The 27493-nt window shown below is 43.1% G+C and overlaps 1 protein-coding gene across 1 annotated transcript in view; it reads left to right on the forward strand.

Moving 5' to 3' along the window:
* The first annotated feature begins 9589 nt into the window (after positions 1-9589).
* Positions 9590-27493, forward strand: part of Kcnu1 (potassium calcium-activated channel subfamily U member 1) — a 65830-nt gene continuing 47926 nt past the window's right edge. The window contains exons 1-7 of the mRNA XM_037211663.1: positions 9590-9830; positions 12055-12174; positions 15542-15603; positions 16671-16761; positions 18323-18434; positions 19303-19378; positions 20490-20565. Coding sequence (XP_037067558.1) covers positions 9636-9830; positions 12055-12174; positions 15542-15603; positions 16671-16761; positions 18323-18434; positions 19303-19378; positions 20490-20565 — 732 coding nt within the window. The 5' untranslated portion in view covers positions 9590-9635. The remainder of the gene's footprint in view (positions 9831-12054; positions 12175-15541; positions 15604-16670; positions 16762-18322; positions 18435-19302; positions 19379-20489; positions 20566-27493) is intronic.

The raw sequence follows: 27493 nt of genomic DNA on the forward strand, positions 1-27493 counted from the left end.
AAACACAAATTCAAGATCATCTTTGGTCACATGAGGAGTTTGAGGCTAGCCTTGGATACATGAGATTTCTGTATCAGAAAACCAAGAAAGTAGTTATCACAATATCATTTCTGTTGATGAAAACTAAAGAGAGGGTAACTTAAATGCAAAAATAATGGAGCTGTAATGGATCTGGAAATGTGGCTCAGTGGTAGACCTCTTGCCTGGCATGCATGAGAGGCCCTGGGTTCCATCGCCACCACTGAAAACCACATAAATAGTGGTAAGGTGAAGAGCCACTAAATAGTTCCATATACACATCTTGGGACACTGATTAATTTTTAAGTGGCGTTCCCAAAATGATAGTCCAGTCCATCAACAAAGAGATGCTTACCCAAGAAAGAGCATGTGTGAAGAACTTCCCCTGTAAGTCACAGCTGTCTTCAGCCTTGAGATGGAACCCAGTCAGTCTTTCACTATTCTATGACTGGGTGCCTAGTTGGTTTTTTTTTTAATAATTTAAAAATTTTTAACTAAAATAGAGTTACATTCTTTTCCCCCTTTCCTTTCCTTCCTGCAACCCCTCCTATGCCCCAGCTTACCCTCTCAAATTCATGACTTCATTTTATTATTGTTTTATATATATAGATATGATTATATACACGTATGCATAAAATATATAAATATAGAATGTTGGGTCCATTTTAATGTTCTGTATATGTAGTGATCTCAAAGCTGACCACTCAGTACTCTATAGTCATATAGTCCTGTCCCTGGGGAAGACTGGTCTTCTTTCTCTCACTAGTTATTAGCCTGTAGTTGTCTAGAGGTAGGGCCCCTTCCATGTTAGCATGGCTATTAGTATCGTCATTGTTCTGGTCTTGATTAGGCAGCCATATTGTTGTGGTGTCATGGGTCATTCCTAGTAGACACAGTCTCACAGTAGACTTCCCAGTCCTCTGCCTTTTACAGTTTTTCTGACCCCCTCTCCCTCAATGTTATACGAGCCTTAGGTATAGGAGCTGTGTTACAGATGCATCCATTAGGACTGGGCACCCCACAATTAAGCAATCTCTTCATTTTGACAAGTTCAAAACCCTCAGTAAAATATTTGAAAACTGAATGAATTCATTCATAAAAAAAGATCATCTACCACAACCAAGTTGGCTTTATTCAAGAGATGCCAGGATGGGACAACATATAAAGTGAATAAATGTGATAAAACACATGAATGGACTTAAAGACTGAAATCACATGACCATCTCAATAGATGCAGAAAAATCCTTTGACAAAATTCAACATGCCTTCATGATAAATATCTGAGAGAGAGAGAGAGAGAGAGAGAGAGAGAGAGAGAGAGAGAGAGAGGAAGAAGCACACCTTAACATAATAGAGACCTCATTTAACAAACCCATAGCCAAGAGTTCAGGGGGGAACATAGAGTGTCTCTGGCATCAAGTGGGTAATGATCACGGAGGCTGACAACCATCTTGCAATGCACAGAACAGCCCCCAACAGTGTTAGTGTATTCAAAGTGCCCGTAGGATCTAGTTTGAGGGACCCCAATCAACAAAAAGGACTGTGTTCTTACCAGTAACTACATCACTGGAAAATAAAAAATTATGTCCCTTATGACAGCACCCATTAATTGTCAATACTCCTTCCTCAAGGTAGGGTCGGGCCTCATGAGCTCTTCCCCTATCCTTGATGAAATGCTGAAAGGGCCCCATCTTGTGCAAGTAATCACAGCTACCGTGAGTTTATGAGTGCATTGGTCACTCGGTGAGCAGAAGACTGGGGTGGGAGATTATATAGATGTCTCACTTAGGGCTGGATACTCAACAGCCACTTTCTTTTTTTTTAACACTGGCCTGTGAATTTCTGCATTAATCACTGCAAAAAGAAAGCTTCTCTGACAAAGGCTGAGAGCAGCATCAATCTACTGCTCTAAACAAACACTTAGAAGGCAGTTTGACCACGCGCAAAGTAATAGTAGGGTGTTCTCCCTTAGTGTGGTGGGATTCTGATCCAAAAAAACTCAAAAAATTGAGGTTTCTTCAGGAAAATAGCTTTGAATTATGCTAGCAAACTCAGCCAAACATCTGTTCAAAAGAACCAAGAACCCTGGAGACCCTTGCTGGAACCCCCCTACCCACATCTCCATCATATGTTGAGCAATGGAGGGTTTCTCGGGGAATGTAGCAAGGTCACACTTAAGCATTTTGGCAGGGACTAAATCACAGCGTGGTTTCATCTCCTTTCCCAAGGCCTCCAGGAAGGGTTAGGAAGTAAAGAGCCGTGTGGGAGGGATGTGGGGAAGCTGACGTTCACTCAAGGACATTGCTTGGCCTGCTTGTCTGTTTTTGTTTCCCAGGGTTCTCAAGGGACCCTGCCTGTTGTTGTTTTTGCTCTTTTGGGGGGCCTGCCACCTGGCTCCCAATAGATCACACATGGAGGCTTATTTTTAATTATAAATGTCCAGCCTTAGCTTGGCTTATTTCTAACCAACTTTACTTAAATTATCCCATCTATCTTTTGCCTTTGGGCTTTTATCTTTCTCTATTTCTATGTACCTTTCATTATTTCTTACTCTGTGGCTTGCTCTGTAGCTGGGTGGTTGGCCCTTCAATTCCCCCTCTTTCTCTGGCTACTTCTTCTTTTCTTTTCTTTTTCTTTTCTTTTTTTTTTTTTTTTTTTCAGATTTCTCCTTCTATTAATTCTCTGCCTGCCAGCCCTGCCTGTCCTTTCTCCTGCCTCACTATTGGCCATTCTGCTCTTTATTAGACCATCAGGTGTTTTAGACAAGCTCAGTAACACAGCTTCACAGAGTTAAACAAATACAACATAAATAAATGTAACACACCTTAAAATAATATGCCCCAACACCTATCATACTAGGGCCTCTCCCCTCTGGGGCCATGAGCATTTGACTAGGTTTACCAAGCATGAGTTTCTTCTTGTGGAGCAGACCCCTGATGTAAGCGGAAAGTGATTATTAACTCATCAATAGTCATGACACTATTGCATTAGGGCACATCTTGCCTGCAGGTTGGTATTGTAACTCACAGGGGTACGCATCTGAGTAAGACTCTTTACGTCATTTCCTCTCCAGTAATCTACATAGCTCCTTTGGGCACTATGAATGCTAGTCAACAAGAAGGAAGTTTTTAGGTCAATTCCAGATTGATTGCTCTATGTCCTGTAATCAAGATGTGTAATATCTTCAGCAATATGGTCTTACGTTCTACTTCTGTTGGCAACCAAGAGGAATGGCAAGAGCTTGTATTGTTTTGGGAGATATCTGGGGCCTCCCTGACCAACAACTCAAAGGAGATACCCCATACCTGGCATTGGGATTTTTGTTTAATAACCTATGGCTCCTGGGAGCAGCATTAGCCACCACCCATGCAAGGCACTTCCATTAATTTTTTTCGTGCTTTTTTTAAAGAACAGCTTATAGAATAGTACGTTTCCACATGTGTTTTTCATACATCTTTAGTTTTGGTTAACCCCTCCCCACTCCTTTCCCCATCCCCCACCCCACCCAAACCTTCCCACCCCAGGTGTTCTCCTCCTCTACTATCATGTGACCGAGTTTCAGCACCCCCTTCTCCCCCTTGTTCTTTAAGAGCCTTAAAATACCTTCTCTGGTTCGAGGATAAAGCAGTTGCCTGTGTATTTTTAAAAGTTTGTTTACTTTTTAAGTCTTAAAAAGCAGGAGGATGGGGTGCAGGCCTTTAACTCCGGCACTTGGAAGGCTGAGGCAGGTGGATCTCTGTGAGTTTGAGGCCAGCCTGGTCTACTGATCACATTTCAGGACAGGCGCCAAAGCTATACAGAAAAACCCTGTCTTGAAAAACAAAAAACAAACAAACAAAAAAGGACGTACCTGCACATGTGCCCCACATTTGACAAAGATTCTGGCTTATAGTAGATATTCAAAAGAGTATCTACTGCCTTTCACTCTTTTTTTTTTTTTTTAAGATTTATTTATTTATTTATTATGTAGGCAGTGTTCTGTTTGCATGTATCCCTGCAGGCCAGAAGAGGGGGCCAGCTGGGAATTGAACTCAGGACCTCTGGAAGAACAGCCAGTGTTCTTAACCTCTGAGCCATCTCTCCAGCCCCTGCCTTTCATTCTTATTAGCTTTTCAGGCATAAGCAGAGTACTTTCTTAGTAATTGTAGAGGGTCATATTGCTGCGGAGTTACCCACCTCCCAGTCTCCAAACATAGATTACCTACCATGACAAAATAACTCAGTAGTGCCGTGAAGCTAGCTAACATCACGAATATACCTTGAATAGCACTTGGTTGCACCAACATGTGTACGCGCGCGCGCACACACACACACACACACACACACACACACACACACACACACACACACACACACTCAACTGTGGTACATACACATCCCTGAATGGAAGGTGCTACCCTCCCATCAGTTTGCAGTGAGAAGTGGGGGATGGGGAATAGAGGAGTGTGGACAACGTGGGTTAAGGTCCACGTAGATTCAGATTTCATTCCCCTAACAAGTAGTTTTAAGGATCTGTAACGTACACATTTAATCACCAAATAATGATTAAGTACATTTTTGCCAGGTGTGTGCCAGGTGCAATATTAGATGCAGGGTTTCTAGTGCTGAGTAAAACGAGCAGGACACACTGCGTGTGTGGAGTGCGCAGTCTTAGAGGAGAAAACAGGCCAGTAAAATAATTACGAGTACGATGGAGTGGGACAAAGAAAGGGTCTGAGCCGGGTGTGGTGGCCCACACCTATAATTCCCACAATTCTCAGGTGGAGGCAGGAGGATCAGAAGGTTAAGGCCAGCCTGGGCTATATGAGGCCTGTCTAAAAAAAAAAAAAAAACTCCGGCTGGAGAGATGGCTCAGAGGTTAAGAGCACTGACTGCTCTTCCAGAGGTCCTGAGTTCAATTCCCAGCACCCACATGGTGGCTCACAACCATCTGTAATGAGATCTGGCGCCCTCTTCTGGCCTGCAGTCACATATGCTATGTAAATAATAAATAAATAAATCATAAATAAATAAATAAAAGAAAACTCCACCATTACCACTCTGCCATGAAAAGCAACAAGAAAGGGTCTGAACACTGTAAGAGAGACCCACGGAGCAGCTAGTGGGGTTTCCCTTCCATAGGGTGGTCAGGAGGAGGTACTGAGACCTGAGGAGTGGAGACCCAAAGGATGGCAGCTCCCAGAGCCATGAGGGCACTGGGTAGAGAACAGAGACAGCATGCCACAAAGGACTGCAGAAGGAAGGGATTGTATGTCCCCACTAAGGGGGTCGTGTGGCTGGAACTCACAAAGGTGGCACACAGGTGACCAGTGATCTCAGTTTGCCCAAGACTGAGAAGTTTCCCAGGGCATACAACTTCATATTGAGCAAGGGGCAAATTTTATTTGGAGACATGCTCTCACTGTGAAGCTGTGTAGAGTACATTGGCTTTGAACTCATAGAGCCCCATCTGCCTCTGCCTCCAAAGTGCGGGGCTTAAAGGTATGCATCACTGTGCCTAGCCAGTTCTTGGTAATTGGGAAATGTTGCTCACCCTAGAGAACATGTGTTTGAAGCCTTCCCCCAAAATTAGGAACAAGACAAGGATGTCCCATATTTCACCCTCCTGGTCAACATTGGAGTCCTGTCTAGAATAATAAGATAAATAAAGGGGATAAAGGAGATAAATACAGACAAGGGAGAAGCCAAAGTAGCAACATATGATTCTATACATGAAAGATTCTAAAGACTCCACCAGAAAACTACAGCTGATTAGCACGTTCAGCAGAGGAGCAGGTTATAAGAGTCGGTAGCCTTCCTCTATACAAACAACAAGCACTCCAGATAACATGGTAGCGATACAATTCGAAGTTGTCTCAAAAAGTCTTGGAATAAATCTAACCAAGGAAGTGAAAGACTTACACAATTAAAACTTCACAACACTGCAAAGAGAATTGATAAAGATACCAGAAGAGAGGAAGACTCTCTATGCTCATGGGTTGGTAGGATCAATATTGTGTAAATGGCCATCTTACCAAAAGCAGTGCACAGACTCAACACAGTCTCCATCAAAGTTTTAATGGTTCTTTACAGAAATTGAAAAAATAATCTTAAATTTCATATGGAAACACCAAAGACCCAGGATAGGCAAAGCAGTCCTTAACAATATACGACTAGTGTGTGTGTGTGTGTGTGTGTGTGTGTGTGTGTGTGTGTGTGTGTGTGTGAAAAGTAACATCCCCCATGGATGGGCCGCCTTCTATTTTCTGGCATCTAGGCTCCATTTTCCCGTTTAGCTGAAGCATATATAAAAATGAGAAGTTAAGAGAATAGTGGGGTGGTCAGTGGGTAAAGGCACTGGCAGCCACGCCTGATGACCTGAGTTAGATTCCTGGGAGCCACATCATGGAAGGAGAGAAGCCAACTCCTGCAAGTTATCCTCTTACTTGTACATATGTGCCTCGGTGTGCGTGTCTCCACACGCACACAAAATAAATGATGTAAAACAAAAGAAAAACCCTAGAAGCTAAGATCTGCAGTCGTGTGAGAGTACGTGGTGTTTGTCTTTTTGAGGCGGCATTACTTCACTTAATAGAATATTTTCCAGTCCCATACATTCTCCTGCTATTTCTTGATGACTGATTAAAATTCCATTGCACATGTGTACCACGTTTTCATTTTCCATTCAGCTGTTGTTGGCATCTGAGCTGACTCCACTTCCCTGTTATTGTGAATAGGGTAGCGATGCACGTGGATGCGCGAGTATCTCTGCTGTAGGCCATCGAGTCCTTTCAGGTGTGTGCCCAGGGGTGATGTCACTGGGTCGGATGGTAGCTCTGTCTCTAGGTTTTGAGAGCCCTCCACACTGACCTCCATAATGGCTGCCCCAATTTACACTCATACCCACCACGAATTAATGTTTTTTCTTTCCCTACACCCTCTTCAGAATTGGTTGTCCTTTGTTTTCTTGAGGATAGCTGTTTTGACTGGAGATGGATGGAATCTCAGAGTAGTTTGAAATTGCATTTCTTTCATGGCTAAGGATGTTGCAGTCTTTAAACATCTTTATTATACATTTGCATTTCTTCTTTAGAGAACTCTGTTCTATCTCCTTAGTCTATTTTTTGTATTGTTTTCCTTTCTTTCCTTTTTTATTTGTTTAGACAAGGTCTCATTGTATAGCTCTGGTTGGCCCAGAACTTATCATGTAGACCAGGCTGGCCTGGAATTCACAGAGACCTGCCTTCCTCTGTCTCTTAAGGGCTGGGATGAAGAGTGTGCACCCCCTCGCCAGGCTTGCTTTTTTTCTCACCCCCAACAAGTTCTGCCCCCAGTCTGCCCCCAGGATGACTTTGAACGTCCCTCTCCCAAGTGTTAGCGTTACAAGCATATGCCACCATGCCAGGTTTGGTGTGGTGCTGGGGTTCAAACCAGGGTCTTGTGCGTGTTAGGCAAGCACTCGACCAATGAAGCCATATCCCTAGCCTCACTTGCACGCTTCTTTAGTGTGCCACCGTACACACTTGGAAGTCAGAGGACATGTTTTGGGAGTCAATTCTCTCCTTCCACCATGTAGGTCTGGGGAATATTAAGGAGAAAAATAGTTTAGTTGCCTAAAAGAAAACAGGAAAGGATGCCGTATTGTTGTAAATATTAAATGGTGAAAGTTAAGAAAGTGAAAATAGCCGGGCGGTGGTGGTGGCGCACGCCTTTCATCCCAGCACTCGGGAGGCAGAGGCAGGTGGATCTTGGAGTTTGAGGCTAGCCTGGTCTACAGAGTGAGTTCCTGGACAGCCAGGGATATACAGAGAGACCCTGTCTCAAAAACCAACCAAGCAACCAAACAAACCAACCCTCATAGAGTGCCATTAATAATTCTATCAAGTAATCATGTTTGATATAGATCTTGCACAGCGACTCAACAGTAGGGCCGGGGCTGGTGCTCAGATGTGGTGATACATTGTGTACCCTAATAAAATCTGCCTGAAGATCAGAGAACAGAACAAGCCACTAGATTAAACATAGAGGCCAGACAGTGGTGGCGCATGCCTTTAATCCTAGCACTCAGAGGCAGAGATCCATCTGGATCTCTGTGAGTTCAAAGCCACCCTGGACTACATGAGATTGACTCAGTCTAGGAGAGAAAACAGCCTGGTGGTGGTGGCACATGCTTTTAATTGCAGTATTTGGGAAGCACACACACGCCATTAATCCCAGCACTAGGAAGGAAGTGGTGGCTGGGCAGAGAAAGGTATATAAGGCACAAGGAGACAGGAACTAAAGGTTTTTTCAGGCTGAGGAGTCCTAGAGGTAAGAGGTGGCTTGTTCCTTTGTCTCTCTGTTCTTCAGGTAAATTTTATTAGGGTACACAATATATCACCACACTCAGACCTTCTGACACGTAGACCAGGGAGGGTCATGTTGCTGCCACAGCCCCATGGCGGGGTGTCGTAGAAACGACAGAAAAGCTTAGAGGAAGGACATAGAACTGTGACAGCAGTCCAAGAAATGTCTCTGTTGTCTCCTGGAGATAGCGAGCTACACAAAGTGATCAGGATGTGCTACTGAGGAGCGCACTGTTTTCCTGTTTCTCATCACCTCATGTCATATCATCTAGGATGAGACGAGACAGCCTCGACACTGGAAATTAAAATTCCACCTACCACTCGTATCAACGTATGACATAAAAGGGATTCGTCTCCTGAACTTTGTTGGACCAGAGGTTTTACTGACAGGACAGAGATAAAAACAAGAAAGAGGAGGATTTGACAAAGAATAGATGGGGTTGGGGGAAGTTTGATGATCTTGCATCAAGCAACCAATGACATTACTAGTGGAAGTACTTTATATAATATATATATATAATCATTATATTTATATACTATATACCTATATAATCATAAATCATTATTTAAAGAAAAACAAAATTATATCTCCATATATATAAAATAATTTTAAAATGATTTTTTGAAATAGATATGTTTTTGGTGTTCTTAACTATTTATACATATTTAAATGGTTAATTATCATCAAACACACCATTTCATAGTTACTGTGTGTGTATGGATGTGCATGTGACAATGTTTGTGTGTCCAGAACACTAAGAATCTACTCTTTCACTCTCTCAGCAAAAATATACAAATTTCAACATTAATAACCAGTCTTCATGTTGTATCTTAGATATTTAGATAAATTTAGTTTACCTACAGCTTTTTAAAAGAATAAACACAACCCAAATCTTTAAGAATTTTTTTTTTCTAAAGTTATCAAGACTGTAATGTTGTCTCAGAAAGATGCAGAACCAGTTTTGGACTAATTGGATGTATTTCCCCAGAAACAAAATTTGAAGTTGTGTGACTAAACAGGTCCATTGAAATGGGCAGGCAGCTGCTAACAGCCCCAGAGTGTATAATTCCTCAAGGGCCCAGAGAAGTACCCATGGGGTCTAGCCTTCCCATCTACTGACAGCTGCCCTGGGCAGGCCCTACCATTTTCCATCGGTTAACTGCAGTGTGGGTCTCACCAGACTCTTGTCCCTTGAACTTCTCATTGGCTTTCACATCGGGTCCTAAGATGATGCAATACAGTGTTGCCAAGTGACCGTGACATCATAGAATGGCCAACAGTGTGGTCTCAAGATGTTTCACTCACACCTAAACAATTTGAATGAGGAAGATTTGGAGGACACGTACTGCAGTATTGAAATCCAAGCAGCCTTTATTCTCTCCTCCTGCGTGACTTTCTTCGGGGGACTCATCATCTTAGTCTTTTTCAGAATCATCTTGAAAATCGCAAAAAAATGGCAAAGCATCAAGCATTCAGGAGCCGTCTTGGTCAGTTCCCTTGCTTGGGACATCTGTGTGTGAAGACTGGGGCTAAGTTTGGCACATGTCTATGTTTAGCAAGCAGTTCAGGCCTTCCTTGATTTTTCAGGCTAATGAGCCTGATGCGTCATAAAGGGCAGGAAGCAGGGCCCAAGGCCACCAGTGCAAAACTTGGTGAGCATGGATGACGATGGACGCACCAGAGTCTCTGTTCTGAGAAAACTTCCGTAAACATTGCCAGTTAAGGCCAAATGTGGTACTTTGTGGGTTAGTCACTTGAGGCAGGAAGATTGCTGTGTGTTTGAGAGAGAGAGAGAGAGAGAGAGAGAGAGAGAAAAAAAAAAAAAAAAAAAGAGAGAGAGAGAGAGAGAGAGAGAGAGAATATATATAAATTTTAAAGAAGAACATAAAGGTCTACATAGCGAGTTCCAGGCCAGCCAAAGCTACGAAGACTATGTCCGATGTAGGCTTGAGATCAGCCTAGGCTCCATGAGACCTGTTTCAGAGAGTTTTGTTAACTACTGAAGGGAGTCACAGAGGCACAGTCAGCAACTCACTCTTTCTTTTGAATAGTCTTCGCGCATGATTCCTATGTGTCTGTATGTATATGTGCTTTATGTGTTTTTATGTGTTACCTACACCAGCCACAAATGCCTGGGCATTTACTGGAGCTTAACTCACTTTGCAAAGGTTGATGCGATTTAACTGCTGGCAAATGATGACAACAGGAACAAATGATGACAATAGGAACCAATGATTGGAACAAATGATAACAATAGGAACCAATGATTGGAACAAATGATGACAATAGGAACAAATGATGACAATAGGAACAAATGATGACAATGGGAACAAATGATGACAATAGGAACCAATGATTGGAACAAATGATGACAGTGGGAACAAATGATGACAATAGGAACAAATGATGACAATAGGAACCAATGATTGGAACAAATGATGACAACAGGAACAAATGATGACAATAAGAACCAATGATTGGAACAAATGATGACAATAGGAACCAATGATTGGAACAAATGATGACAGCGGGAACAAATGATGACAATAGGAACCAATGATGACAATGGGAACAAATGATGACAATAGGAACAAATGATGACAATGGGAACAAATGATGCTCTATGAAGATGACATTGTTTGAAATTCCTCTCTTCCTTTTTTATTTATTTTTTTTTTTTTTGGTTGACCTGGAACTAACTCTGTATGTAGATCAGGCTGGCCTCGAACTCACAGCGATCCGCCGGCCTCTGCCTCCTGAGTGCTGGGATTAAAGGCGTGCGCCACCACAATCAGCTTAATGGAAGAATTGCATCAAGCCCTCTGTAGTTTGTTATCATTTTCACTTCTTAAACTTTTGTTTCTTCCTGGAAGAGATTATAGTAGATTTTTTGTAATGGAATACATTTTTATATATATTATGTATATATATATTAGTGTATCATAATTAATATTGCAAATTTTGCTTAAATATATCTCAGTGTTAAGGTGGTATAAAGTAGCATAGTTTGAAATAAGAATAAAAAGTTAAGGTTATTAGTAGTACGGATTTTATATTTTTATATTTGAGAATATCTAGTATTGAAGTTCATAGATTTTATTGATAAGACAGTTTACTCTGCAGTTGTTTCTACTTTAAAGACTTTAAACAGGGCTGGAGGGATGGCTCAGGGTTAAGAGCACTGGGTGCTCTTCCAGAGGTCCTGAGTTCAATTCCCAGCACCTACGCGGAGACTCACAACTGTCTATACTTCTAGTTCCAAAGGATCTGATGCCCTCTTCTGGCTACCCTGGGCACCAGGCATATGCTTGGTGGACAGAAATTACATTCAGGCAAAACACCCAGATACATAAATAAAAATAAAGAAAACCTTTGAAGACAGGACTTTAAACAATGTTATAAAATTATTGGGGAAAGAATTCTGATACTCTGCAGATTAATGTGTATGGTGAACATATGCTGTGTGTGTGTGTGTGTGTGTGTGTGTGTGTATGTGTGTGTGTGTGTGGTGTGTTTGTGTAGTTTGTAGCATTTAGAAATCTCTTTAGTTGACTGCTCTAGGAAATGTTTAGTGGTCACAATGTTCGTTTCCTGGGTTGGGGAAGGTAGAATTATTTCTGACTAATACCATGACAAGACCCTCCCCAGTCTAAAGAGGGATCCTTCCTCTCGAGCTGCAGCTCACTGGCCATTCCTTTTTCTCGCTCACAGAAACTGTTCTCATCAGGGAGAAGTGGCCTTAACCCTTTAAGAAGATTTTACTTTTATAGAGTATTTCATGACCGCATAGAATTGTTGCTTTCTGCACAGACCTTCGTGGGGCAAGTGTTGGTGAGTTTCCCTTACACTGTTCTCATGCCAATGAACCGTAGCCTTGGACCCGATCATAGTCCCCTCTGGACTTTGGTCGCACAGGTAGGCGTCTTCTTTCCTGTGGTGGTTTTAGCTGTGTTTAAGCACTGTGTGTAGGGCGTTCTGGTCATCAATCTGCTTTATTTTTCTCTAAGTGAGCAAAATTACTTAGATTTTATGCTTATTGTTTGCCCCTCTGCAAGTTTCATTAGTAAAGTCGTGTGCACTTTGTGCTTTTCATAGAGATGTGTCTAGAACATAAATACTAGAAAAACATCTGTTTGGAAAGTGTTGTATGCTTTGACTTTCCTGTAGAGGCGAAGGGGCTTAGATTAGGTGGCTAATTTTTCTAGTTTCTAAGAAGGAAAGTGTAGCATGAATTCTGATTGGTCTTAATAATAAAAACCTGGAGTCAGATACCAAGGATGAAAGCTGAAAGATCAGAGAAGCAGAGCAGCCAGCCACCAGACTTCTTACCTCTGCTAAATCCTCAGACCACAAGGGGGTCAAGATCCTGTCTCCACCCTGCCCTATCACTTCCTCTCTCTCTGCCCAGCCATATCATGTCCTGTTTCTTCCTCCCAAGTACTAGGATTAAAGGTGTTTGCCTCCCAAGTACTGGGATCAAAGGCATGAGATCCCAAGTGCTGGGATTAAAGGTGTGTGCCACCACTGCCTGGCCTCTATTGGCTAGCTCAGCACTCTTTTTTTTTTTTTTTTTTAAGATTTATTTATTATGTACACAGTATATATGACTGCAGGCCAGAAGAGGGCATCAAATTTCGTTACAGATGGTTGTGAGCCACCATGTGGGTGCTGGGAATTGAACTCAGGACCTCTGGAAGAACAGCCAGTGCTCTTAACCTCTGAGCCATCTCTCCAGTCCCTAGCTCAGCACTCTTATCTCCAGGCAAGCTTTATTTGTTTGCGCACAAACAAAATATCACCACAAGAAAGTTATGATCCAAGGATGACTGTTTTTAACCACTGCTATTTTGTAGAATATATGAGAAATGCTTCATTGCCTAGTACACAATCAACATCTTCTACCATTTAATGGATTGTGAAAGAATATGTATTGTCTGATATTCATGCAGTACTTTTCAGTGTCCCTAATTATTTGCTGAATGATTGAAAGGGGCATGTCAAAGCCTTCATTTTTTTTTATTGGATGTCTTCCATTTCCAGCAGAATTTGAATGGTATAGTCATACTTGCCAAGAGTCACCTATTAAACCGTCTTGTTAGTGTTCTTAGCCAATGGGGAATATCTGCTTTCTTCTGGCATATCTTACAATACAGTATCAGCATAATATAAATTCTACGTTTGTTCCCTTTCAACCCTCTCGTCCTATTTCCTCTGACCTGTGTCTCTTGCAGGTGTCAGAGAGCTGGATTTTTGTTCTTGCCTTTTTTAGACAACGTACTTTGTTTTTAGTTCACCAGGGGGATTTTTCAGTGGATGCTCACAGGCCCAGTGGACACCCAGGAGGGCCACAGGCCACTCTTGGTCAATCCATGGCAGCTAACTGCAGCCATTTCTTGTTCCTTGGTGCGCACAGTCTTCTCAGCTGCCCTCGGTGCCACTGCTTGTGGGAGCTGGTCTGCTCCAGGCTCTTTTGGGCTAAACCTGGCCTGGCAGATGAGTGTTCTCAGGCTTTGGAGGGGGACAGGGCTGGGGAGCCAGCTTGAGCCAGAAAATGTCAGCTCAGCACTGGTCACAGACAGGCAGGGGTTTTCCTGCTCTGGCCTTGAGGACGGCAGTCTGGCCTTGGGGGCCACTCTTCACATTCAGCTTACTGCTTGCTGACTTTTTATAAACTGATTTTTTTTTTCTTTTTAAAGATTTTTTTTTTTAACTTGTTATGTATACAGCATTCTGCCTGCATGTATGCCTACAGGCCAGAAGAGGGCACCAGATCTCATTACAGATGGTTGTGAGCCACCACGTGGTTGCTGGGAATTGAACTCAGGACACCTGGAAAAGCAGCCAGTGCTTTTAACCGCTGAGCTATCTCTCCAGCCCTTATAAACTGATTTTTATAAATTGGATTTCAGCTATATACAATGACTGTAAAGGAGATTTATAAGGCCTTCTTGGAGCATTATAGAGAATTAGATAATAATATGTGTAAACCACTTAGGGCATATTAAATATTAGCTGATATTTGCATTTTAATTATTATCTTTTTGGTACCTTCTATTATGGATAATTCTATTCTAACATAAATATATATAGCTGGATTTTTGTTTTGTTTTGTTTTGTTTTTGTTTTTTGAGACAGGGTTTCTCTGTCGGTTTGGAGCCTGTCCTGGACTGGCTCTGTAGACCAGGCTGGCCTCAAACTCACAGAGATCCACCTGCCTCTGCCTCCCGACTGCTGGGAATACAGGTGTGGGCCATCACCGCCCGGCTTATAGCTGGATTTTTATTCTTGTATTTATTTGAGAATATGCTTAGTCTGTGGGCATTTTCTTTTTCTTGTTTATTTTTAAGACTTTATTTTAATTACAGAATTCCTCCCTTCCCTTTCTTACCTCTGAGCCCTCCCATCTACCCCTCCCTGCTTTCCTTCAAATCCGCGGCCTCTCTTTTCATCAGTCATTAGCATTTTCCTGATTAGTGATTGATGTGAGAGTACCCGGCCCACTATGGGTGATACCACCCTGCACAGATAGTCCTGGGTGTGTAAGAAAGAGAGCTGATTTGGGGGGACAATTTAATGCATGTATACAATGTATTATAAACACACTCACCCCCATTACCCTCTTTGATGTACCCCTTCCTGCTGGGGGCTTGGCATAGGCAGCTTCCTGGCTCCGTTCCACCGGATGTGTGTGCCTCATATACCAGACTAACTGGCATGGTAAAAACATTCACTTTCTTCTCACATAACGTCTTCCCGAGGAGGGGAGTGTCCACAAGGACACATCACGGCAGTTCAAGTCCAAGACTGTTATTTATTAGCCCTCATTTCTGTCATGAAATGAAGCACGTGACACATGCCAAGCACCCAGGAAGCATTCACTGAACTCAAGTGTGTGAGAGTTAAAGTTAAGTAAAATGGGTACATGTTGAGTTAGTGTAAAGCTTCATCCACTTTTCTTCAGTGAACGGATGAATGAATGAATGAATGAATGAATGAATACTGGCATAAATGAATGTTGAACATAGTGCTACACACACATAGGTGAGGTCAGGGAAAACCAGTTTCCTCCTTCCCTGCACATAGTGATAAAAATACACTACAATATTTACTTCATTTAAAATAGAAAACACAATTTCATGGGCTTATTTAGTCCATGTCAATAAAAGAGCATCTTGTCCCTGTCCTTTTCTGTTTTTAGGTGATCCTTGTCTTTGTACTAAGCATCGGCTCTCTTATAATCTATTTCATCAATTCAACAGAGTGAGTAAAAACCCCGATTATTTTTGTTTGCTTTATCAGTAATTTAATTGCTTTAGAATCTCTCTTCCGGGATGTCAAATAGAGTTTTGCTTGCATGTGTGCAACCCCCACCCCCACCCCAGCCTGCCTCTCACCCCTCACAGAAGCGAAATCAAAATGGTAAAGCATGTAGCTACCCCTCGTGAGCACTGACTCCAGTTCTGTGGTAAGCGCCTGCGTCGGCCCTGCATTTTGCCCCCCCCCCCATTGCTAGTGTTGGGGTGGGCTGTACAGCAGTACTTCAGAGCTTCTGGGACTGGAAACTTCCAGCTGTCAGCTCCCTCACATGGGGCCGCTTTGAATTCCATACAAGTTGAAAAAGAAGTCCTGGGGTATCTCAGAGCCTCTGTTAGGCTTCAGAGACCTTTGTGTGGTTTGGAAATTGATTCAACCTTGGATCAATTCTTTGAAGTCCTCCCCTTCTTATTTATCTTAAGGCTAGGGCAATATTTTTAAAACACTAAACTTAGTCTAATTTAAACTTCATGCCAAACCTCTGAAAATTATATTAAATCCCAGCTGGGGTAAAATTAAGAATTGCAGCCACAAAAGCCACACTACTTGAGAAAACCCAGGGAAATGGTAGTCTTTGCTTTGTACATTCCTGACACATCTTTTAGGAGCTGCCTTTGAATTTGTTTCAGATCCAGTCATTTGGTCTAAAGTAGCCTTGTCTCAAAGGGTTAGAGAAGCTGAAAAATCCTGACTAGATAGATGGTTTCTCAACCGCAAAGGACCATAAAATTCTGGATCCGCGCTTAGGAAGTTGAAGTGGAACCCATAAGCTCTGTGATGGAGTCGTGGGCCATTCCCCCACTGTCCTAAGCTCCAGGGATGGTCTTGTGCCTTCACTTATTCATAGTTCCACTCCTCAAAGGAGGATAATTCCATTCAGATGTGAGCATGAGTCTTTCTTGAATGGAGCACTCATGGTGAATATGCGCATTGCCTGTCCCGCCCTTATGGCTCCACTGTAGACATAGGTTTTTAAATCTTCATCTTTGCGAAACGGTCCCGTTTCTTTCCAGCCTCACTGGAATGTGTTCTACATCTGAAGACAGAACCCTCACTGTTGATTTGAGTTTCAATGCTTTCTTCAGTTTCTATTTTGGGTTGAGGGTAAGTACCTAGGTAAAATGATAACAACTACACCCCCCCCCCCAGAAGCAATGTAAAGAGACCAGTTAGTTCCCCAGTTCTCCAGTCTCCCTTGGTTCTCGGGCTCTAAAGGTAGATCTGTACCCTAAGCTGTTAAATATTTAGTGAGACCTAAAACCCTCATCTGCTGTGCTTGAAAGTGTAAGCCAGGTCCAGAATTCCAGCACAACTGGAACAACCCCACTATTAAACTCCGTGTCCGCAGTCCTCACTGGCTTCTGGCCTTCCACTGGCGAAGTCTGACTGACAATCAGAAGCTTGCAAAACTTGAATGTCATTGCTATACTAATGGCGTGTGTGCCATCTTATATTTGTATCTTTGATTTGTTTTTCAAGTGTTTTTAAGTTCTACTTATTTTGTTTTAGGTGTATGGGTGTTATGTCTTCATGTATGTCTGGGCACCACTTGCCTGTGGTGCCCACAGAGGCCAGAAGAGGGCATGGAATTCCATGGAATTGGTCACAGATGGTTCTGAGTCACCATGTGGGTACTGGGACCTGAACCTGGGTCCTCTGCAAGAGCAGCAAGTGCTTTTAACCACTGAGCCATCTCTGCAGATCAAAACTTAGTGTTCTAAATCTAATTCAGAAGCTCAGAAAACACAATGGCCAGGCAAGCTTGCTGAAAGCTGTAGCTTCTTCATTGGACACTGTCCTAAATCATATGTCATCACTGATCCCAAATAATAAGCTCTATGTATATGACATACACATGCAGATCTATAAAATGAAATACGTACATATATAGAATTATATCCTCTATTAATGTACATAGTGTCTATATAGATATATCAGAAAGTTCTAGGGACAGTAGAAAGCTCACAGTGTTTAAATGTGAGAGTTAGGTAAAAGGACTATATGCTCATTAATAGAACACTCAGTAAAAGTGTGATTTCTCTCTTCCTCTCACTTTTCTTTTGTTCTGGTTGGTTGGTTTTTGAGACAAGTCACACTATATAGCCCTGGCTGTCCCGGAACTCTCTTTGTAGACCAGGGTGGCCTCAGACTCACAGAAACCCACCTGCCTCTGCCTCCCAAGTGCTGGGATTAAAGTTGTGTATCACCACACTCAGCCCAAGGTACAATCTCTTTATGTAATATATATGCATTTGCGTGTTTGCATAAATGTATTTGTATCTGTGTTAAATAGCATGAGATTAAAACTTCAGTTAATGAATGAAATATAGCTGAATAATAACTATCCTTCACAGTCCCTTTAAAATTCTCGATGGTAGGAAGGTAATGGAGAAATAGCTTTTCAGTTAAGAGCATCTGATGCTTTGTAGAGGACCTGCATTCAGTTCCCTGTTCCTACATGGCAGTTTACAACTGTCTGTAATTTCAGTTCCAAAGGTTCTGACGCCCTCTTCTGGCCTCTGTGGGCACCAGGCTTGCACATGGTGCACATACTAACATGCAGGCTTACATACATACAAACATACTTATGTACATAGAATAATTTTAAAATCTTAAAAAAAAAATCCCCAAGGTAATCTAATTGGGTGTGTTGTTTCCATTTCAGTTTTGGGCAGCTGATGACAAGATCAAGTTCTGGTTGGAGATGAATTCAATTGTAGACATTTTTACCGTACCACCAACCTTCATTTCTTATTATTTGAAGAGTAATTGGCTAGGTAAGTGTGCTGTGGCAATCACTAATTAGTATCAATGTTGTTTTAGCCCCAAACCACTCAACATTCATTTAGAATATTTATCTTTCTTTTTAAATACCTCACTGCCTTTTCAAAGAACCTCCTCTTGACTGTAGAGTTTTGTACTACATTTGCAGAAACAGTTTTTGTTTTGTTTTGTTGTTTTCTTTTGAGATAGGATCTCCCTCTGTAGCTCAGGCTGGCCTTGGACTCCCAGAGATCCACCTGCTTCTGCCTCACGGATGCTGGGCCGTGTCATCATCAGAATGATCAGAAATCATTTCTTGATCTCAGCATGTAGCAGTACACCTGGCACACAGCAAGTGCCCAGTAGTTTTTGATGGGATAATGGTGTCTACATCCGGAGGGGCAGGGCTCCAGCACCCATGGACCCTTATGTTGAGATCTCATTTGGACTCCAAGAATGACCTCCCCTGCCTTCTCAAGGTCAATTATCATAGTCAGATATGCTGTAACATGTCTTTAGTTGTTGTTGTTTTGTCTTTAAGGTGGGTATATTGATGATGCATGGGCTTTTAACAGTCGTTTTTTATAAAATTTTATGTTTTATTTATTGTTTATAAAATACACACCAATTAGGCCAGGCAGTAGTGGCGCACGCCTTTAATCCCAGCACTCGGGAGGCAGAGACAGGCGGATTTCTGTGAGTTCGAGGCCAGCCTGGGCTACCAAGTGAGTTCCAGGAAAGGCGCAAAGCTACACAGAGAAACCCTGTCTCAAAAAAAAAAAAAAAAAAAAAAAAAGAGTTTCAGGGAAGGAGAGTGCATGGAGTGCATGCACATCCCAATCACGGTATATTTCAGGCTGCTCTCTTCCGGTTGCTTTGTAGGTTTCAGATTTCTAAGAGCTCTGCGGCTGCTCGAACTCCCGAAAATCTTACAGATCCTCCATGTCATCAAGTCCAGGTAAGTGCAGCCCAGCCTGGCGAGCCAGCTCGGCAGTTTGGGTTGGGAAATGAAAACATGTACTGGTCCGCAAGCTCCCCGTGTCCCAGCAGAATTCCAGTGTGAAAACTGGGACGTCCCTCAGCATCTGTGTGCTCCCTCCCCCACTCACTGCCTCCACGTAGCATGGAGCACCCTGGCTGGAAACTTGGCAGTCCTTGTAAAGAGATGGCCCGTTCCTTGTTTTGCAAAATTACCAGAAGTCGATCTGCTTTGATTTTCATTCCAGGTCTCTCTCCCCAAAACAAAAATAGTCAGCCAACACAGAGGTTTGGGTCTCATGCATGTGTTATTAAGAATAACCTCTCAGCATCGTGAGGAAGTCAAGGCTGGAGAGACTGTTTTTACATGACAGATGGCCAGGCCTGGAACTGCAGCTGTTTCAGCTGAACTCTAGGCTCTCCGTGACAGACTTAAGCCTCTCGGGTACTTTTTCCTCAACGCTCCTGGTCTGAGTCCAGCGTGTGTCCCTACATTCCTGTAATCTAGATTACAGGTCCATGCCTGGACTGCGGCCGTTTTTGTTCCTGTAACCTTATACATTTGCTGAGTACTGATCCCATGTGTGCCTTTAAAACACCAGACTGATGGACGGAAACAGTAAAATCTATAACGTTTGAAGAAATGCATAACACTGGATGTGTTTCCAACAGTGTTTCTTAGACTCTTTTTTTTTTTTTAAGATTTATTTTATTTATTATGTAAAGAGTGTTCTTTCTGCAAGTTTGCCATATGCCAGAAGGGGGCACCAGATCTCATTACTGATGGTTGTGAGCCACCATGTGATTGCTGGGAATTGAACTTAGGACCTCTGGAAGAGCAGACAGTGCTCTTAACCGCTGAGCCATCTCTCCAGCCCAGTCTCTTAGACTCTTAATACATACATGAATGATACAGAGACCCTGTGACCGTGCAGACTGACAGGTGAGGGCAGAGCCCCAGGTGCTGCTGTACCTTCCAGTCTGTGGGCCACGCTGTGAGCAGAAAGCTGGGCTTTTGAAGAACAATGTGTTGGTGCTGATTGAGAACCTGCCTGCAGAGACCTAACAGTTCTTTGTCTTTGTCCTTTTAGTAATTCAGTGAAGCTTTCCAAACTCATGTCAATAGTTCTCAGTACCTGGTTCACAGCTGCAGGATTCCTTCACCTGGTAAGCAGATCACCGCAGTCCCCAATGGCATCTGCCAGTGTGAGCATCCTTGTAGTCCTCAATGGCATCCGCCAGTGTGAGCATCCTTGCAGTCCCCAATGACATCCACCGGTGTGGGCATCCTTGCAGTCCCCAATGGCATCCGCCGGTGTGGGCATCCTTGCAGTCCCCAATGGCATCCGCCGGTGTGGGCATCCTTGTAGTCCTCAATGGCATCCGCCGGTGTGGGCATCCTTGCAGTCCCCAATGGCATCCGCCGGTGTGGCATCCTTGCAGTCCCCTCCGCCGTGTGGCATCCTTGCAGTCCCCAATGGCATCCGCCAGTGTGGGCATCCTTGCAGTCCCCAATGGCATCCACCAGTGTGGGCATCCTTGCAGTCCCCAATGGCATCCGCCAGTGTGAGCATCCTTGCAGTCCCCAATGGCATCCGCCAGTGTGGGCATCCTTGTAGTCCCCAATGGCATCCGCCAGTGTGAGCATTTTTTCTTTGAAACTGGAGAAGGACTAGACCAGAGGTTTATCTTTTTACTTTCACCTTTTTGGTTTTACTTTTTATTTCCCATCATTATTTATCATAATTTTCGCATCTCCCACCATCAAGATAGCTTTGTTTCCTCTTCCGATATTTCAAAATCTGGTCTTAGTAAAAAAAAATCTCATTAGGGCTAAAGTTATAACACATAGGTAAGTGTTAATCCTGAGATTCATGAAAGAAAAACCAGTTCCACAATTCTGAGCCAAATTTGAAGTAAGCTTTCATTAAGTACTGACTAGAAAAATGGACTCTGATCAGGTTCACCCCTGGGTTCCCAGTGAGTGTCAACAAGACGTGTGTCGTAGGGGCTTTCTAAGGACAAAATCACACAGTCACCATTATTTCTCATGCGGCTTTGTCATTTTCTAAGAACTACAACTCCCAGCATTCCAGGAAGTTACCTGGTCTTTGGGCAGGTGGGGCTCACAGGTTGACTTTGGCTTTTACATAAGGTTTATTGATAAATCTTCATGAAGTTTGGGGTTCTTAAATTTTAAATAAATAGGTAAAAGTGAAGGAATGAAGCTAGGGCTAGGGTTTATTTTAGTTCAGTAGTAGAGCACTTTCCGTACAAGGCCCTAGGTTTTATTGGGAAAAAAGACAATGAAAGAATTCCAGTATTATTAAAACTGGGTAGCTGTTGTGAGGGGTTGAGTTTCCTGTTGCAAAAGAGAGCTTTGTGACAACCCTGTAGGGATATTTCTGTTCTTCTGGAACTATCCACAGGGTAGAAAGGCTTGTTTCTGCCCTGCAGAATGAGACACTGTAGGTTTCCTCACTAGAAAAGGTTCCTGACTTCAGTGCTCCAGGACAGGTGAGTTATGAGAGGATGGGAAAATTGAAATGCAGTGCCAAAAGTCTTCAGAATGTTTTCTGAACAGCAAAAATAAAACAGCGGAAGTCTTTTTGACTTGAGGCGCTCTCTTGAAATTAATTTAAACAATGACTATAAAAAGATCCACAGCATAGCTTCTTAAGAAAAGAGTCAGACATTAAGCGCAGTCTCTGACAGAACCTTGGGATCTGAAACTAGGCACAGCACTCCTCAGTGGTCAGCCGGGAGGGAGGTGTTTTTGAAGAGTCAGAGCAGAAAGGGTAGATTTTCTTCACAGTGATAGTGTTGGACCAAGAGTTACATTCTTTCCAGGGCAGAAGCAACTATTGTTGTCCCAGAATTCTACAGGAGACGCCACTCAGACATCCTGTGCCTTTGCTTCCAGTGAGATGGTCTCAGGCTCAATGTGGCCTAAAAGGCATGTTTTATTTGACTAATTCTTTCATTAATTTTTGTCTTTGTTTTTCTTTTTTTCCCCTTTCTTTTCTTTTCTTTTCTTTCCTTTCCTTTTCTTTTCTTTTCTATTCCCTTCCTTCCTTCCTTCCTTCCTTCCTTCCTTCCTTCCTTCCTTCCTTTCTTTTTTGTGGTTAGTTGCTAACTCTTATGGAGCATTCATGTGAATGTGGATTTCTGGATTCCTTGGCGTATACAGGAGTCTGGACACCCTGTTCTCTCAAGGTCACCAGAGGTCATGGCAGAAAAGCTGCTGCCTGGACCGGACATGGCTGTGAGTCTTTGAAGTCTCTGCTTCAGCCCTCTAAGCATGGGAGCATGCTGGACATGCAGGGCCTCGAGGCGAGGACGTCTCCAGCAGGGGATCATTCAGAAAAAAAGGAAAAGCCATCAGAGGATTGGGGAACAAGAGGGTTCCATTTTGAACCACACTGATTTTGAGAATGTAAGCAACAACAAAAGAAAAGTTAAAAAAAAAAAAACAAAAAACAAAAAAAAAAAAACAAACCTAAACTAAAAGAGCACAATCCAAGAGCACAGAAAATAGATTTTGTGGAGAGGATGTTAGAGATGACAGCCCTAAATCAAAGTTATGATTGTCCCACTGCCTTGCCATCCTGTACTGACACTATCCTTCAGCTAAAAAGTGATTACCACTCCATTTTCTTTAGGGTTCAAGACAGTAGACCGGGCTGGCCTTGAACTCAGAGATCCACCTACCTCTGCCTCCCAAGAACTGGGATGAAAAGCATGCACCCCTCCATTCCCCCCACCCCCCCCCACCCCACCCCCACCCCCACCCCCGCTGATACCATTCAAATTTGAGTATTAACTAGATAGAAATTTGTATGATGCCTAAGCTTAAATTTCACAAAAATAATAAAAGGTAGTTACAGAATACAATGGTTATAAGCTACTTAATGTGATTTGCCAAGTGGAACAATAGAAAAATTAAGAAAAATACCTCCTTGTTTGAACAAGTGCAGATGAGCCTATAAAAGTCTAACTTGATCATTTACACAAGGGCATGAACTCTTTTGACTATCAGTGCAATCGCCAGGGGTAACTTGCCCATGGCAGTAAATACCTCCTCACTCTCCTTCATGAAAGCAACCCTGATTGAACTCAGAGAGTCATACCCAAAACCTCCCAGACAACACTAACAACAACATAAAGTCACAAAAGCAGGAGCAGATCTTGTTGGACAGAGAAAGGATTCAGTGGGAGAAATCATAATGGGGGCAGATGAAAACCACCAATGTACATGTATATATATGTATGAAATTGTCAAAAAATAAAACACTTCCTAAAAACCTTGACTGAAAAATATGTGACTAACGGATTACTAAACAATAGAATTGAAGAGTAGACTCAAAGAGGTCAGAAGAATAGACTGTCCTATGGAACAGAAGCCATGTGCAAAAAAAGAGGGAACCAGATGCAAAAGAAAAAAACGTGACAGAACAGATTGAGAGGCCAGGACAGCACTGTGGGGAACACACAGGCATGAGAACAGACAGATCCACCTGAGGAGAAAAACTTAAATCCGTGAAGCAGAACCATCAAAGAGACTTAACGCACTAGACACATCCCGAGTGTTCCCAAAGGAATGCTTGAAATGAAGTCTGGCATCTGTAGATGAAAAGCCATACTGCGCACTAGGGGAAATGACTCTCAGTTAATAAAGTTATTAGAACAAACAAAGCATGCCTGTGCGTTGCATTGAGCCTGAGAATTTCTCATTGGCATTCAGGAAAGATCCCTGATGACGCGTCTGGTAGCATTCGGGCACAGTAATGGTTGCTTCTTCCCTGGTAGGCACATGATTCTCAGTCCAGTTCTGTCAAATGCAGGGATGGATCTACCCTCTCTGCTGTGTGTGGAGCAGTTCCTGATCTTTAAGGATAAGAAGAGAGGACAAGCTGAAGAAGGAAAGACTGTTAGAAGGAAGCAAAAGAAAGTAGCATCAGATTGCTTGGTAGCATTGATCAATGTCAGATGATGATATGAGGCCTGTATGAAAGTAAACATATCTTGGCATCATAAGTTTGCAGAGGAAGGCAACACCCCTTTCAGAAATGTGTGCTGATTAAAAAAATCAAACCACAGAGGGAGTGAATTAAACTAAGAAGTTGGGAATGGAGAGTCATGGTGAAAATGTAGTGATTAATGAATTTAAAGACAAATGTCATAGCCAGGGAAATGATAGTGGCGTGCTGGTATGTGCACCTACTGTCTTAGAAAGGGTTTGTTTGGCTTGCACTTCCATATCATGTTCATTGTTGTGCCCAGATCGTAACCCCCAGAGAGACCACCAAGGACAAGCATACCAGAATGCAAAAGCAAGGTTTATCTGTTACAAGTCATGACAGGGAACTCATCTCAAGCCATCTCAAGTGAGGCAGAGAAGAGTTACTCTTTCTTGGGGAAGTTAGTTTTTATAGGCAAAACCCATAAAATTTCTTAGAGGGGAGGGGGTTAGTACGGGTCCATCCTTGATTGGTCCAGTTTTTCCAGGCCTGGACTTTATCTTATTCTAGCTTATCTGTTTGTCCTGGCAGGAGTTTTACAACTCCTCTCCAGGGTCTGGTCATGTTATCTCCGAGAGGGGCATCTCGTGGTTAATTGGTTACCATCAGACATCCTGACTCTGTTCTTTTGAGTTCCTGGGGCTGGCGCCATCATTTCTGGGGACTTGAAACTGGCCTGGGTGTATCTATATTGAGATATCTTTGTCTAAGGTCCCCTTTTTGAGACAATAGAGTGAGGATCTTGTGCCTAGATCGCGTCCCCAAAGCTGCCACTGGAGACTTTAGGTACAGAATGCAAAAGTAAGGTGTTTTCTAAGTTTACAAGTCTCCAGGGAGGCTCTTCTAAATCTCTCACTCACAGCAGGGAGGTTGGAAGGAGCACTCCCCTTTCTTTGTGAGGCTAGTTCTTAAAGGCACAGACCATATAATTTATTTTAACCCGCCTCCCTTTTTAGTGTTTTGGACGAATATCCTGACTCTGTGTTTTCCAAAGTCCCTGTAGCAAATACAGCCACCTGGGGAAAAGGGGTCTACACTTTCTTATCTACACTTAGGAATCCTGGTTTAAGCTTTTCTTTGTCTGTAGGGGATAGAGTGGGGGGTTTTACTGAGGTATCACATTCATCATCGAAGGAAGTCAGGACAGGAACTCAAGCAGAGCAGGAACCTGGAGGCAGGAGCTGATGCAGAGGCCATAGAGGGGCGCTTCCTACTGCCTTGCTCTCACAGTTGCTCAGCCTGCTTTCTTGTAGAACCCAGGACCACCAGCCCAGGGGTGGCACCACCCACAATGGGCTGGGCCCTTCCCCATTGTTAAGAAAATGCCCCACAGGCTTGTCTACAACCCAGTCTTATAGAGGCATTTTCTCAATTGAGGTTCCCTTCTCTCAGATAACTCTAGCTTGTTAGTTGACATAAAGTAGCCAATACAACTGATCCCTTGTCAACTTGACACACAAACATACCACTCTTCAATTAGAAGTTTTCCTTTCCCCAAGATGGCATGTTAATGTTGATATCATAATACAAAACATAAATAACTTTAAAAGTACTACAGTCCTCACAAATTCAAACACATTAAAACTTAAGTCTCCTTAAAATATCCAGTCTCTAAAAATCCAAAATCTCTTTTTAAAGATCGAAGTCTTTCAGCTGTAGACTCCTATAAAATTCAAAATTAAGGGCTGGAGAGATGGCTCAGAGGTTAAGAGCACTGCTGCTTCAGAGGTCCTGAGTTCAATTCCCAGCACCACATGGTGGCTCACAACCATCTGTAATGAGATCTGGTGCCCTCTTCTGTGTACATAATAAATAAATAAATCTTTAAAAAAAAAATCAAAATTAAATGCCTCCTCACTTCAAGAGGGAAGAACCAGGGCCCAGTCACAATCTGAACGAAGCAAAACCAAATTCCAACAGTGTAAATAGCTAGCATCCAATTATCTGGGATTCACTCACCATCTTCTGGACTCTTCCAAAGGACTTGGGTCGCTTCTCCAACTTGCCCTCTGCAATACACACAGTTGTCTTCTAAGCTAGGGCAGGCTCCACTCCACCTCTGCTGCTGTTCTTGGTGGTCATCCCATGGTCCTGGCATCTCCAAAGTGCTGGGTCTTCTGCTGGAACTGGGCTGCATTTTCACCAACAGCCTCTCCTAGGCTCTCTTCATCATGCCAAACCTAAGCTGTTCTCCACGACCCCTTCATGCTTTCAAAACCAGTGACTCTTACACTACCAAGTTCAGCTGCCAGGCAGAGAGGTCCAACCTTGGCTATCTCTGGAACACAGTTTCTGTGTGCTCACTCTCAAAAAACACTTCCCAGAAGGTTTCACCTCAATGATGTTGGTCTGTTGATCACTGCTAACTTCCCAGCATCCACTGTCCCAGTATAGCAAAGGTTTTGCTTTAGTGGTCCTGGTCTCTTGTTAATCACTGCTGATTCTTCAGCCCCGGCTGACCAGAACCACAGATTCGGCACACAAAGGGCCTGGTAGAGTCTGCTTCCCTCTGAAAAGTCACAAGCCAGGTCTCCATTGTCTGCACTGCTCTCAACATTCTTATCTCCTAAGCTTTGACAGAACAGTGAGCTCTCAACACTCAATGGGTTTCTAGCCCACAGGTCCAAAGCCCTTCCATAATCCTCCCCCAAAACAACATGGTCAGGTCTGTCACAGCTGTCCTGGTACCAACTTGTCTTAGGGTTTCCATTGCTGTGATGAAACACCATGACCAAAAGCAAATTGGTGCCACCTCATTCCAATCAACCTGGGAACGTTTGCCTCTCCTTAGACGTTAAGGCCATGTGCTTAATTAAGCTCACTGAAACCCAGGCTCAGCTTCCTTACCGATTTTCCCCATCATCTTCAAAAACGGGAATGAATGGTGACTGCCAGAGACCCCTGGCTCCAGGATGCTCCGGGCCTCAAGGGAAGCAGGCAGCCAGCCCTGTGGGGTGTTCCGGATCTGAGTGCGTGCCCCACGCCCCCGCCGGATATCAGTGGAAGCAAGGCCTCCTGATCAGCACCCACAGTTAGGAGGGCCCTCAGCAGCTGCAGTCTGCCGTTTGCTCTTG

This window comes from Peromyscus leucopus, chromosome 17 (genome assembly GCF_004664715.2).
Source record: "Peromyscus leucopus breed LL Stock chromosome 17, UCI_PerLeu_2.1, whole genome shotgun sequence".
Lineage (NCBI taxonomy): Eukaryota > Metazoa > Chordata > Mammalia > Rodentia > Cricetidae > Peromyscus > Peromyscus leucopus.